Source organism: Pygoscelis adeliae, unplaced genomic scaffold (assembly GCF_000699105.1).
Source record: "Pygoscelis adeliae isolate BGI_AS28 unplaced genomic scaffold, ASM69910v1 Scaffold582, whole genome shotgun sequence".
In the NCBI taxonomy this organism is placed as follows: domain Eukaryota; kingdom Metazoa; phylum Chordata; class Aves; order Sphenisciformes; family Spheniscidae; genus Pygoscelis; species Pygoscelis adeliae.
Window position 1 is genome coordinate 328,541 of NW_008824281.1, and position 13,538 is coordinate 342,078.

A 13,538-nucleotide genomic window follows, 5' to 3' on the forward strand; every position below is an offset into this window, starting at 1 on the left:
AAAGGGTGCAAAGGGGTTTTCATTACAGAAGAATAGAAAATTTGTTAGGTTAAGTAACAAATCCCTGTACTCCTTATTTTTCCTGAAACGAGCTAAGAAGAAATTGCGGAAGTAGGAGCTCCCATTGTCCAGGCTGTACTCAGTGAATATCTCCTTTACTGGTTTCAGCAGGGGACAGAGTTAAGAGTTTCTAGGCTGAGAGTCCTGAGAAGGTCCCGTAAGCTCCTGTGTTACAAGGGAATGCATGGGTTCTGTCATTTCAGTCCCTGAACTTTTTTTCCTTTTTGCCAAGGCAGCTGTGCTCTGGGGTGAGGCTTGTTTACGTGGCTGGGCCAGACAGGCATCCTGGATAAAGACTTGTAAACCAACCATGCTTATTTTGTATTTAGTTACTACTAAAAGGCTGCTACATGCAGCAATCTGCTCCTGTGCTGTGCTGATGGTTTACACTAACCTGTGTTCAGGGCATGTTGTACGTGTTCTAGGTAGAGGAAACACTGAAGACAATTGTGAATATATGATTAACATTAGGATATACACTCTGCAAGGAAACTCGGATTCTGGTTCCCCAATGAACTAGCTGTGTAATGTTTCAAAACACTTTTGTTTGCAGTACCTCTTATTCTCTCTTGTCTTCCAGTGTGTTGCTATAATCCTTGTGCTCTGTGACATCAGCCTGCCTCCGATGTTTGGTTTCTCGTGGCTTCAGAGATTCTTCTGTCACATTCAGTGCCATCTTACTGGTGCCTCAGCACTGCTAGTTTCTTGACCAGGTGCTGGTCAGCACTCCTAAATCAGAAACAAACAGTGGGCATGTGGAAACTAGAGCAGAGAAACGGGGAGATTTACCCACACTGCTTGTGTCGGATAGATGCATCAATGTCTGGGAAGCATCGTGTCAGCTTCGTACCCTTCCTCTGTTCTGTCATATCCCCAAACCTGGCCTGAACGGAAGCAGTCAGAGGGTAAAAGCAAGCTGCCCTGCTGCTGCACAAGAGTTATTTTCTCAATGCTGAATGAGCTCTCTAGTACTAAGCAGATGAGACGATTGTGCTTTCTCTTGTGGCATCTTCCCACCTGCCTGAATCTCATGTTCCTGCCTCTATGGGTAGAGAAGCAACAGAGTCGCAGTGTAGCCCCATCTACACTGGCATAGGGTCTCTGGGCTTAGAAGAGCAGGTGATTTGTTTTCCTTTCTCCCCCATCTTAATGAGAAAAGGAGCTGATTCTCTTTCTTAATGGGGAAGGCCGAGCTCCTGCAGCACAGAGCTGATCTGAGTTGAGTCCTTGCAAATCTCAGAAGGATGTCAGGTACTCCATGCAGTGCGTACTTCTTCAGTGTTTGTCAGATACGAAAGAGCTGGTTCAAAACCCACTGTTTTGAAAGTTCTTTGGGCAAAAGACTATGTAATTGGTGCCTCGATTTGGAGAGAGGATTCTGCGCTTGGGATTCAGTACTGGGCAGTCCATTTCCATAACCAGAACAGAATTACTTCCTTTGGGCAGTAGGAGATTTTGCTAAATTGGGAAGGATATTGCCATCTATCTTAGCGCAGAAACCCTTTGCATTTGTAAAATTAAATGTAGGGACAAAGCTCAAGCATATATATATATATAGGTAGGCAGTGAAGATCCACATACAACCCCTGTGATTTATTAATGGCTATCAAATGTGTATCCAAATCATGCTGACAAAAATTAAATACTTCCACTGAAGACCCGGTACTAGTTTTGTCTTGTGTTTTGGACACCACCTTCAGCAGAGCCCTGTCATTCCCACTGCTGCATTTTCTTGTTACCCTAGCCATTTCCCTCTCCTCCTGGTGAGGAGGGGCAGGGCTGTAAATCAGATTTCCTTGTTGTTTGTTTGCCCTCACAAGGGAGCAGTGTGCGCAGAGCGGACCCACGTGCAGCTCCGGGGCAGTGATGGTTAATGAATGCTCTGTTGCACGTTGAGGGCAGCCCCCCTGGCTGTGCAGCCACAAATCCTTCTAATAATGCTGGGTGTCGACAAGGTCAGGAGGTCACCACAGGCTGGTATATATCAAGCTTCACCAGAAAAATGCAACTTTAGCTGAGCTGAGCATTTCCCGGTGGCGCCAGCCTCTCCGAGCCCTCATAAAAGGACTGTCTGCAGCCATCTACTGCTGAGTAATAACAGCCACCATCAGGCCCCTAAAATTATAAGGACAAATTAAATTGGCCCTTTCCATATTGTGTGGGACTTAAACACATGTTCCTTTGCTTGTTACAGTAATAGCAGGAAGCTGTGTGCAGGGTTTTACAACTAGAAGCACTATGCTGAAGAAATTCACAGTTAAAGCTGTTGGTAGCAGGTTTGGGCAAATTTCAGTAGAAATGCTTTTTGCTTCATGTCATTCTTTCTAATGCATGATAATAATGCTTTGTTCTCCTTTCCGCAGAGTTTTCATTCTAAGATCTCAAAATAACTTAGGAACATTAAAAAAAAAACCAAAACAACCAAACACCAAGGAAATATTATCCCTATGTCACAAAAGGGATTGTCTGACAGAGAGGTTAAAGTAATAGGGCAGTTTGGAGAATAGAATTAAAGTATCTGCTCTGACCCTTACTCCGCTCCCCAAACTGGGATTAAAACACAAGAGTCCTTTTCCACAGACCATCATCCTCCCCAGCTTCTGGATTAAATATTTTTCACGATAGATGTGTTCTGAATACAATTTATCAAAACAGTAATGACCGATTGACTGATCAAGTACATACAGCATATGACAGTCGTTACAATATTGAGATGTTAGTATTCCAAATACAGAAAATCATAGGAGTAACTCTTTTGGAAATTTTAAAATAAAACTTCATAGAATTATATCAGATGGTAGCATTTATATTTTGGTGGTGATTCATTAGCATTCTGTACCAGGGAGATAGTTACTAGATTCTTTGAGGCGGTGCAGTAATTCTGTAAACAAGGGCTCTTGCACTTTCCTCTGAAGACCGTGATCATGATATACATACAGACTTGCAGTCAGCATGAGGAGATGAGCTAGAGCATTTTTACAAATGGCTGGGGTAGATTAGGGGCAGCAGCAGCCCAGTTGTGGGAAGTACTCTTAGATTGTGTTCTGATACTCCTTAGATATGCAGATTGTCCCAATAAATAAAAAGCATAAGAGGAGGTAGTCTGTGGGCCTGACTGGTACAATGCAAACTACAAATCTCTGGGCCCCAAAGGGGGAGAAGATGAGTAGCAGAGGCGTGGCCTGACCCCATTCGTCAAAAGGAAGGATGCCTAGGGCTCTTTCAAATGGCTGCTCTTTTCAAATGTAAGGATTAATTTTCTTGGCAGAAGAATGTTTTGGATTTTTCAGCTGGTGGGAGAACGGGATGTTTAATACCCGGTGCGATCCAGCAGCATAATTCCCTGGTGGTCTGAAGGAGTGTAAATTAGAGACTTTATCGAGTGTTTTGGGATCTCTGAGGTCTTGCTTGTAGCCTTGGTACTGAAAACAATCTGGGAGCTATTCAATTAGGTTATGGATGATATGTCAGGCATAGTCTGAGGGAGATAAATGCACCAGGGACCAGGAAGAACCCTCAGCATTATGCACCTTGCAAACATTCCTCCTCAGGTCGTAGAAAAGAACGCAGATGGCTTTTTCCTCAGTTGTGTGACAGCAACTGCAGTCCTCTCTGCATTTCCCCTCTCTTACTGAAACATCCTTTTCCAGCACAAGAAATCCCCGGGGTTTGGTGTCTGATCAGTTTTCTAAGTAGTCTAAAATCTTTCTTATTCTCTAATTTCAACCTGTTTTCTATAAAATGAGATGAAACTAAACCTGTTGATTTTTTTCCCAGTTACTGATGAACAAGCAAATTGGATTAAAAAGATATGAAGTGGATGGAAGAAAAGTCCTCTTTTATTTTGATGAGGTAATGACTTTGTTTCTTATAATTGTGTTCCTTTTCAATGGAAGGCAAATGACCAGTGGATCAGGCATAGGTACAGTGTATTGATGTTGATGGTCCCTCACAGATGAGGATTACCATGCAGCTTTAGCTGGCCAGTTGCTTGAACCTCTTTTGAGGCAGGTAGGTGGTATGGTTTTGGTTGGAAACCAAAGCATAACAGAGGCAGGTGATTAGCGTCAGCCCACATAGAATTTCTGGGCAGATATTACTTAGTTTTTGCCTCAAAATAATCTCACCTTCAGGTACAACCAGCATTGCTAAAAGGACGGAGTAAAAATACAGTCTAATTTAGATCACACAGCACATACTTGAGAGAGGAAGATGAGATCTCTCCTGGCTTGGTCATGAGCAGTAAATTGTTAGCTAGTTGCATTAGCAAGCTGGCTGATGACAGGAGTGGTGTTAGGTAAGCCAGAGAATACAGCCTGAGTTTCAGGTTTGAATTTCTGATGTTGTCGTATGGCAAGTATGTGCTTTAAAGGCCAGCAAAGTATCACGTATTTTAATTCATCCTGTTTGGCTTTTATTCATTATCTTTGTCTCTTTGTCTCTATACCTAGTATTGGAGGTGTCTTCGTTCTCCCCAAGTGTCCAGGCCAGCGTGTTACATTAGGGGCACATACTACATTTATTTGTCTCTGTCTTCACTTAAAGTGCAGCTTTTGTTACAATGAGTCTTTTACATAATTTCATACAGATTCCTAGCCAGTGCATGACGTGTGTAAAGTTTCAAGCTTTCAGAGAGCATATAGTTGGGAAAACAGCTCCTGTTCCTATCAAAGTGTATGATTACTATGAGCCAGGTATGTGCCTGTTTTCCCTTGATTTTTGCCAGCATTAGAGCTCTAGGCATAAGGCTCAGTTGTGATTTCTCATTCTTGCTGGCCTGCAGCTTTTGAAGCAACTCGTTTCTACAACGTGAGTGAAAACAGTCCCTTGGCTCGGGAGCTCTGTGATGGGCCAACATGCAATGAGGTGGAAAGCTCAGCTAGCCAATGGGTTGGTAAGTTGCACCAAAGCCAAGCAGATTTTTTGGAAAATGGAGCCCACAGACATACTTTCCAGGAGTTCAGAACCCAAAATTATATTTAGAAAAATGTTCTAGTTCACTATCTGTGTTAGTGGAAGTTTTACAAAGGTTTGTGGGATAGCAGCATTAAACTTACAACAGCCAAACAGACCAATGTAGTCTGCTCTTCAGTCACCAAAGTGAGTATTATTTGCTTCAGAGGCAAGATATAATGTATAATTCTGGAAGAACCTGCACAAGGTGAGATGTGTTAATAAACATAAAGGTAAAAACTCTTTAAAATGCAATTTGGTTTTCTTTCTCTAAAATATTTTGCAATAGAGTTCCACGATTAACTGTAGGAAGACTGAACAATTTCATGCATCAGTGAAAGGAATAACTTTCTCCAGAAACTATATGTTCCTTTCTGTCCTCTATGTCATATTAAATAGTTGCTTTATCCTATATCTGGAATCTGCTGCAATATGGTTCTTTCAGAAAGACAGCTTTATTCCCAGAGCTTTTTATTCTACCATGTTTGTAAATTCCTATGAGAAGTCTTAGAGAATTCAGCATGAAAACTTACATCAGAGAAATAGAAGAAAACTGCCACTCCATCTTCCCCTTCCCCATGCTATGCAAAAATATTGCTTTGGATGTTTTTGTTTACTTTTCAGGCTTTGTTCACTCTGGACCGTGCAATAACATTTTTGGCTGCTTGGAGGATGAGTATTTTGAGCAGTGCATGTGTTCGCGAGACTGTGGCTATGATGGGGAGCCTGTATGTGGATCAGATGGACAAATTTACCCAAACCATTGCCAGATGGAAGTAGCATCGTGCCGGAATAATACAAGGATAGAACAGATGCCCATGTCGCAATGTTCTGCCTGTACGTTTCATTCAGTTCCCTTTTCTGTTACGATCTAGTTGCAGAACACTACAAATCTTTGTCTAAGCAAATTATAATTACATATGTGTGGTAGGGAAAAGAGGAGAATTCAAAACCTCCTATGTATTATTTTGCTACTCATACTACAGGAGATTAAGTTCTAAGAGCAGCTGCCTTCCTGCTTAGCTCAGAATAACTGGTTTTCTGTTCTCACGAATACCTGTTTTACCAATCAGAATGAACTTCAGAGAAAATTAGTGGTACTGTCTTATCTGAAGTGAATTATCCTAGATAAAAATGACATCCATTAAATGTAAAATTCTTTGGAGATTCTGCATGGGCTTTCAAGATGTGCAGTGTAGTAACCCAGTGAACTGAGTATGCCACCTCTGGAAATGCAAACGTTTTCTAGAGATTCATTAACAAATTTTAGGACCAATGCATTTATTTTTCTTTTTATTTACAGCCAAGAATTTGCCAGAAGAAAGGGAGACACACTCCCACACAGTTGAGCAAGCCAGTGTTCAACAAACTCCAGCAGGTAGTATCATAGCTTTGCATTTATCCAAGGCCTTTTTCTTTAGCAAGGTTAAAGCTTATCCTATCACTGTATAAAAGTATATATGGTTCTTAAGTACATTTAAGTAAAGATGCTGGATTTCTTAATCTTTTAGAAAAGACAGAACATTCAGAAATAAGAAAAAATGAAGAGGTTAAGGAAACTTAAGATGATAACTATTCAACAACAGACTAGCTCTTCTAGTCCTTTTCCTTTCAGGGAATCTTGCATGAATGATACCTGCTCTGTTCAATGCACATGCAAGATTTAGGTAATTGTTCACAGGAGTGGGCAAGTGACCCTCCTATTTTCTCAGCCTTGGCATGTTTGAACAACACACACTCTGTGATCTTGTCTTCAATATTAAGCTGAAAAGATCACTTTTAAAACCAGGCTGATGTAATGTGTTTCAACGAACAACTGAACGGGACATGACAACAGACCAAACCATTGCAAGAACTAGAATCCAGGTGGATTAACTTTGTCCCTAGCAGTTCTGTGCAAAAATTGAGCTGGCAGTCTTGATTCTCTCAGAGCTGCTGTTTGGAATAAAGGGCCTTAGTGAGCAAAAATGTTAAGGTCAGTAGATGGAGTAGCCAGGAATTTGGCTGCTCATTTTATTTGGTGCTTATATTCATACACTGTTTTCCAAGACTCATGTCGAACTTGCTCATGGCTCACAATAAATCTCACCAAGAAGCAGTGGAGGGTCAATAGAATAGTTTGTTTCATGCTGTTTCTAGTAAATAAACTGGACTAGATTTTTCCTGGCTGCTTTCCACTCATTAATTTTCCCCTGGCCTCTAACTCTCCTAACAAATCAGTAAAGCAAGTTAATTCTTCAAGAGAAGACTCTGTGCCTTCTCATGTCCTCCTTGTGCACCAGAGTTCAGACTAGCATGTGTCCAACATGAGAGACACCATCCTGGTCTTTGCCCTTCCTCTGCTCTACAGAAGTTGATGGACAGTTTTCTTATTAAGGTGTAAAAGCATGGTGAATATTCCGTTATGACTATAGGTCATTCAGTCTTACAGCGTTTAATGTCTCTCCTGTTTTCCCTCCCTTTGTTTCTGGACTTAGTGTGAATATATACATAGGATTGCTGTCTGTTAGAATAACCGAGATGAATGCTTGTTGCTTTTTATTCTGTGCAAATGCTATGTACTCAGCATGGAAACTCTGTTTGCGATCTGAACCCTTTAAAGCAGCATTTCCAAACTGCTCTGTAGGGCACTGCTAGTATGCAAGGCCATACTAAGTGTTTTGCTGCTGGTCTACAAAATGGGACTGCAATTACATTCTCTATCAAATGATAGTAAAAATACGGTTACCTGGGCAAAAAAAGTGGAACTTGACAGTAGTCCACAATCCAAAAATTTTCAGAACAGTGTTTCTGCAATAATCTGCATTAAAGTATCTGTCTAAGAAAAATAACCCTCTGGTTTCTGTTCTAAACAGACAAAAGCAATGTTGGCTCAGTAGGGTATCAATAAGAGCAAAAGTGGAAATTCTGATTTTTTTTTTTTTATGTGCGTGTGTGGCATTTTTATACAGATATTAGTTTAACTAACCTGTATGCCATAAGGATATGTTTGTCAAAGCACAAGCATTTAGAGCTGGCTTTGTTCTAGGATCTGTGAGCGTTGAAGTTGAGAGTCTCCTGGAAGGCAGATACTCTTCTGAACTGAGCTGTCTGAGCAGCCATGGCAGAGTGAGCATTCAAAAGTAAAACTGACTAAATCCTGCATCAGGAAAAGCGCCCAGCATGTGATTTTCATTAATCCTCTGGGCTCCTCTCAGGTCAACCACACGGTACATGAATCAAAGTTTAACAAATGAATGAATCCCTTCTTATACATGGGTTTCATTTGGACTCACTGGTTTGTTAGCATTGAAGCATGTGATTGGTTTAAGTCGGCTCAGGTGCTCTGGGTTTCTAGTGAATGTTTTGATGAGCCGTGTCTAAATCTGCGATTTCCTAAAAGGGTGCAAAACTCCAGGAGCCAAATCAAGCTTAGGGCAGGTTGGTGAAACTGCCTCAGTGTGTTAATCTTCAGGAAATACCATTTTCTTGGAGAACCTCGTGGTGTTTATATTGTCTGAAATCCTTCTGTATTTGCCATATGACTTGTGCAGGCTCAGCTTGGTTTGATTGATGCTTTCATTGTTAGCTCTTGTCTATGTTACCCCAGCAATGGAAACAATGAGAGCCAGCTTCCTTCCAGCAAACAGTGGGGAACTTCATAATGTGTTCGGGCTCACTCTGGCAAACACAGACTTGCAGTGTAGTTCCACATACACAAGTGAGTTTGCTAGAATAAACAACAGCTTTTGAGTTATGCTGTTCAAGGTAAGCAATTGTATACAGATGGTCCTGAAAAATCAGGATGCAGTGCTTCTTGCAGCACCTAGCTATTGTCAAAGCATTTTAAAATGCCTTTCAAAAGTCAGCAGCAGATGTTGCAGCAAGTGAGGCAGAATGGCTGAGGTTTGATCTTAAAACTGTAGCCTCTTTTTGTACAGATGGGTAGATCCTCTTGGCATCTTTAGAAATATCCTCTTGATTGAGAGGGAAGTGTGCAGGGTGACAGGACTCAGCTGAAACAACGCATGTCTGAATCCCCTTCTTCAGCTGTTCTTTCTCACAGGTGAATTACTGAGACTCAGAGGGATGGAACAGGTTTTTGATGAGTAGCATGGACCCACGTCTGCCTCTAAGCATTGAAGTTCTGCTAGTACGCTTTCAGAGCCTGTTCCATTCATATTTGCTTGGACTGAAAACTCCTGGAGCAGGATTTTTGTTGCTAACTGGAGTATCAGTATCTTGAGTGTCTGTGGCTTTCCTAACATCATTGTCACACTAGGCTACAAAAATATGGGTGGATTTCAGAGCCTCAGGGATCCTCAGTAGCTCTGATACCATCTCTCTGATGAAGTGGTGCTTTGATTGGTTCCGTAGATCATTAACACTCTTCTGAAATTGCCTAAATCTTCTCTGATGAAAGTGCTAAATGTATAGCCACTGGTGTTGGAAGACAATACTTTGATATCACGGTAATGTTGTGATTCTGCATGTATTTGACGGAGAAGCGATATCAAAGTGTGGTGCAGCAGTACTCAGTGGTATCAGTGCTGCTGTCGTGTTGCACTCCGCGCTGCTCTGAGCAGGCAGGCCACCCAGCTCCATGCTGTCTGACCCCCCAGCCTTCTCCCCACAGCTGGAGCCATGTTATTTGCACAGTTCTGCTCTAGCAGTTAGAAGGGCCAGTAGCTGGAAGTAAATTCTAGTGGAATTGATAATTTTATTTGGTGGTGGTGGTGTTATTTTTTTAAAAAAAACTAAATGCCATCACCCATCACTAGCTCCTAACAGGAACGTCGGAGTGAGCTCTGCTTCCAGGTGGAGTCATATCGCAACGCTCCCTGGCAGGCGCATTATTCACAGGACCGTTCTTCTTTTAGGATTGATTGAACTGGCGATGGGCCATTTTTCCTTTCACCTCATCGGTGCTCAGCAAACATTGGCTTAGGCACAAACATTTGGAGATGGGGGAGTGGTTTGTATGCAACAGGAAATGTCGGCCTTTCCTCTTTGTTTTGACTCCAATGCTGCATTCCTGGGAAGAGTGAGGTCTGTGATGTTAATTCTGTCCCTGGTGGACAGCAATCATCCATTCATAGAACGAGCTCATGATCTGGCAGGTTCTCACATGGAGAAGGCCAAGAAGAAGTGAACACAGAGACCGACTGCTTTCAGGCAAGCGTTCCCTTGCCCAGGGCTGAGCCTGTTGCTGGGAGGATGTGGGAGGCAACAGGGAAGAGCCTTCAGATATTTTATTTCTAGAGAACAAACATTTTCAAAGGCCTTGATGAGTGTTCTCCTTAAATAAAGCCAACTTTGCAGGAGGGGGCGGAGGGGCACTTTTCCTCCTCACAACAACTATGTTTCAGTGATTGCTTTGGTTTGGATTAGAGCAGTGTATATGGAAAGTGAACAGGAAGATGGACAGCTGAGCTGGCTCGAAGAACAGTTTAGAAAACGGGGACCTATTGATATTCCTAGAAGTTTTATCTTGCAGTCTTACCCTCTGGACAGTGAGCAGTCACCCACCTCAGAGAGGCACAGCCTGTTTTGAGTGGGATATGTACTGTGTGAGTGACCTGCCAATGTCTTAGTATAGACTGGAGTGAATGCAAGGAGGATAAATATCTGTTTCTGTCTGCGATGTGTCTGTTCCTATCTTAAATGATGGAAGTTTCTCAGTGGTATGTGACTGTGCTGAAGCAGATGTATCTCAGCTACTGCTAGTTCAGGCCGAGGGAGCAAGCGAATGGCTTTGATGTAGGCTCCTGGCCTATTGTGCCAAAATCTTCATTCTGGTTGGGCTGAAAAGAAATCTAGCTGCTTAAACTGATCTTTTTCATGACATGCACCAAGTAAACTGCTGTAACGTGGTCTGCCCTTTAGCTTTGTGACTGATTTTTATAAAATAGTGCTTAAAAGAATGCACACATTACACATCTTTGTATGGATTGGTCTCTCCTTAACTGAGGTACTTGGCTTGGACCTGGTCAAAGGAGAGAGATATATTTTCAGGGTGCAGAGTAAATTGTCTGTGACATCTGGTGTTCCCAAAGATATCTCTTACTCTTACTCTAGAGAGGTCTTGGTGTGAACTGGTTCCTAAGTTAAGCACCTCAGTTAATGCCTAAAATTAGATACTTGAAAATGAAACTTTGAGATTTTTTTTCAAATTACATGGCCCCCTTTTTTTTTTCCTATTATTTCTTTCATTTTTCCCAGTGCCTGAGTCTCAGACTGGGAAATTGAAAATTCTGACTTACAGCAGCTTTTCTCCTTGCATGTGAATCTAAGCATGCATGTGCAGGTCCATTGACATGTGTAGCCTCCTTTACTCATGTAAGGCACTCATTTGGCCCCTGATTTGCCCCCTGATTAACGTTCCTTTTCTTTTATGTCATTCCCCTTCTCTGTGATGCAGTACATGATGCTGAAATGCAGTTTCTTTGGCTAAAGCACAACCTGAGACTCTATGGTTTCCTTTCTAGCAGAGGAAGGCCCTCCGCTACAGACAGATCTGTCATACTACTCCTATGAATATGACCCAGACCCCTATGCGTCGGAAGCTGATGTTTTTGAGATTGTGGCAGAACTGACAACAGCAAGCACGTTAAAAGAAGTGGACAAGATTCAGGAAGTAGTGACCACAGTAGAATGGTGAGCCGGAGAGCGGGGGATCGTAAATCTGGTTAGGGAGTCAACATACAATGTACTAACTCATGTGTTGGGTCAAATGTATTCAATTCCTCAAAAGGGGTGTTCTTACAACTGACTTGCTAACCTCTTTAGCAAGGAATCACCAGGAACAAGATCTTGCTAGGGCAGCACATAAAAGTCTTTGTGACCTGAATGTCTCCATCCCTAGCAGAATAAAAAGTGACCTTTTAAGCTTTTCTCTGCCCAGCCCCAGTGATGTTTCACAAAGATATGTAATGGGAAAGTGACTTTTCTTCATTATGTTCTCTTTTCAACAGAAATATATAATTTAAATAAAGAGAAGAGGCTCAGAATCAACTCCTGTATGAGTTTGTTCCTACAGACGACCTGCTGCAGAACAGAAACCGAACGATGACTACTTCCTGATGCACTCAGAACTGTAGGCTTTGCTGCCCCATGGGGGGGGATCTGGAGCGCTAAGGGGGACGCTCAGCGTTATTTTTCTGTCAATTTTCCTGCCTTTTGTGCATCCTCTTTGGATTACTTCCAAGGATGGGAGACCAATATACTGTGCCCTCTAGGTGAGAAAAATAGGGGCTGGAATTCAAACCTATAGACCATTTCAAAGTGTTTTCTCTACTATCAGGATACTGCAAATGCCATTTCCTAGCTACATTTAGAAGCTAAGTCCAGGCCTTGTGCTTAGCTGAACTGCTGTTTGAGGAAAGATGGCTGAGAAGTTTTCTCTCAAATTGTAATAATAAAAATCAGTGTGTTTTGCTAATTATGACATAGCAAGAGGCTAATCATCTTCCCCAGCCCATAAGTCTACTGCACCCACAACAATGTCCCACAAGAGAAAAACTTCCCTAGTGGCTCCGTGTTCAGGAAAGTTGTTGGGAGGTGGTACATTTTACAAGAGAAAACTGAAATCCAGTGTCAGGGCTCAAAGGCTTGACTGTCTACTGTGTGGCTGCAGGCTTCAGGTGGGGAGTTTGCCAGCCATAGCAGTGCCAAGGATTAGGTGGGTGAGCCCTCTTCATGTTGCACTATGTGCTGATAAGGGCTGCTTGCAGCCTTCTCAGCCCCTTTCCTCCTTGTAACCCTGGCATGAAAATAAAGCTGACCCAAGGCGCAGTCCTTTTAAATGCTTGCCTGACTTCACCAATTGGTTTTATTCTGCTCGCACTAGGATCCCCATGCAATGGTTGTTCTGGATATGGTAATCTATGCACAGGGCCTGGGTCTGCTGGCCAGTACAAATCACTGGTGTCAGAGGCTGGACTCCCTTAGACTGACCTGCCCCAAGCAATGTGGTAAAACTAAAAACAAAAGCTTTGTGTTTCCAAAACTGCAGGAGCCAAGATTTTTTTCTTTCCCTTCCTGCCTGGAGCAGCATTGTTCTCTTTGGAGGAGCTACATGCAATTGCCTGTTGCAAAATAGTGTTAATATTTTATCTTTCCACTTCTATTGTTACCAGGACCCAGAGTGGGGTGGAAACTCCTTTTGAGGGTGTTTATTGGTGAATGGAAACAGGAAAAAGCCCAGCTCCATTCATTTTTAGGGCTTGTTTACACAGGAACCATGACAAGAATATATCCCAGTATAGACATTCCATTCCAGAATAAAGGCAATTTTATTCCAGAAAAATGTCCACATGGGGACAAAACAGGAGGTATCCCAGAAGTTGGGCATATTTAGTTTCCAGTCCTTTTTGTCTGGGGCCAGATATTTGCAGAATGTAGTTGACATGATGAAGGTCTGGGTCTTGAAGTTCCCAGAAACTTCAGAACCGCTTTGTTGGCAAGTTTCCAAGCCTTCCTTCATGGCTGCTCTGAGCTCTCCTCACAGGATCTTGACGTGGCTGCTGCCCATATGTACCCACTGC

General features: G+C 42.4%; 1 protein-coding gene across 1 annotated transcript in view; it reads left to right on the top strand.

The window, feature by feature from the left end:
• Positions 1–11,994, top strand: part of CPAMD8 (C3 and PZP-like, alpha-2-macroglobulin domain containing 8) — a 51,537-nt gene extending 39,543 nt beyond the window's left edge. The window contains exons 36-42 of the mRNA XM_009335304.1: positions 3,838–3,912; positions 4,649–4,754; positions 4,844–4,954; positions 5,638–5,850; positions 6,317–6,391; positions 11,481–11,649; positions 11,967–11,994. Of these exons, the coding sequence (XP_009333579.1) occupies positions 3,838–3,912; positions 4,649–4,754; positions 4,844–4,954; positions 5,638–5,850; positions 6,317–6,391; positions 11,481–11,649; position 11,967 (750 nt within the window). The 3' untranslated portion in view covers positions 11,968–11,994. The remainder of the gene's footprint in view (positions 1–3,837; positions 3,913–4,648; positions 4,755–4,843; positions 4,955–5,637; positions 5,851–6,316; positions 6,392–11,480; positions 11,650–11,966) is intronic.
• The last annotated feature ends 1,544 nt before the right edge of the window (positions 11,995–13,538 follow it).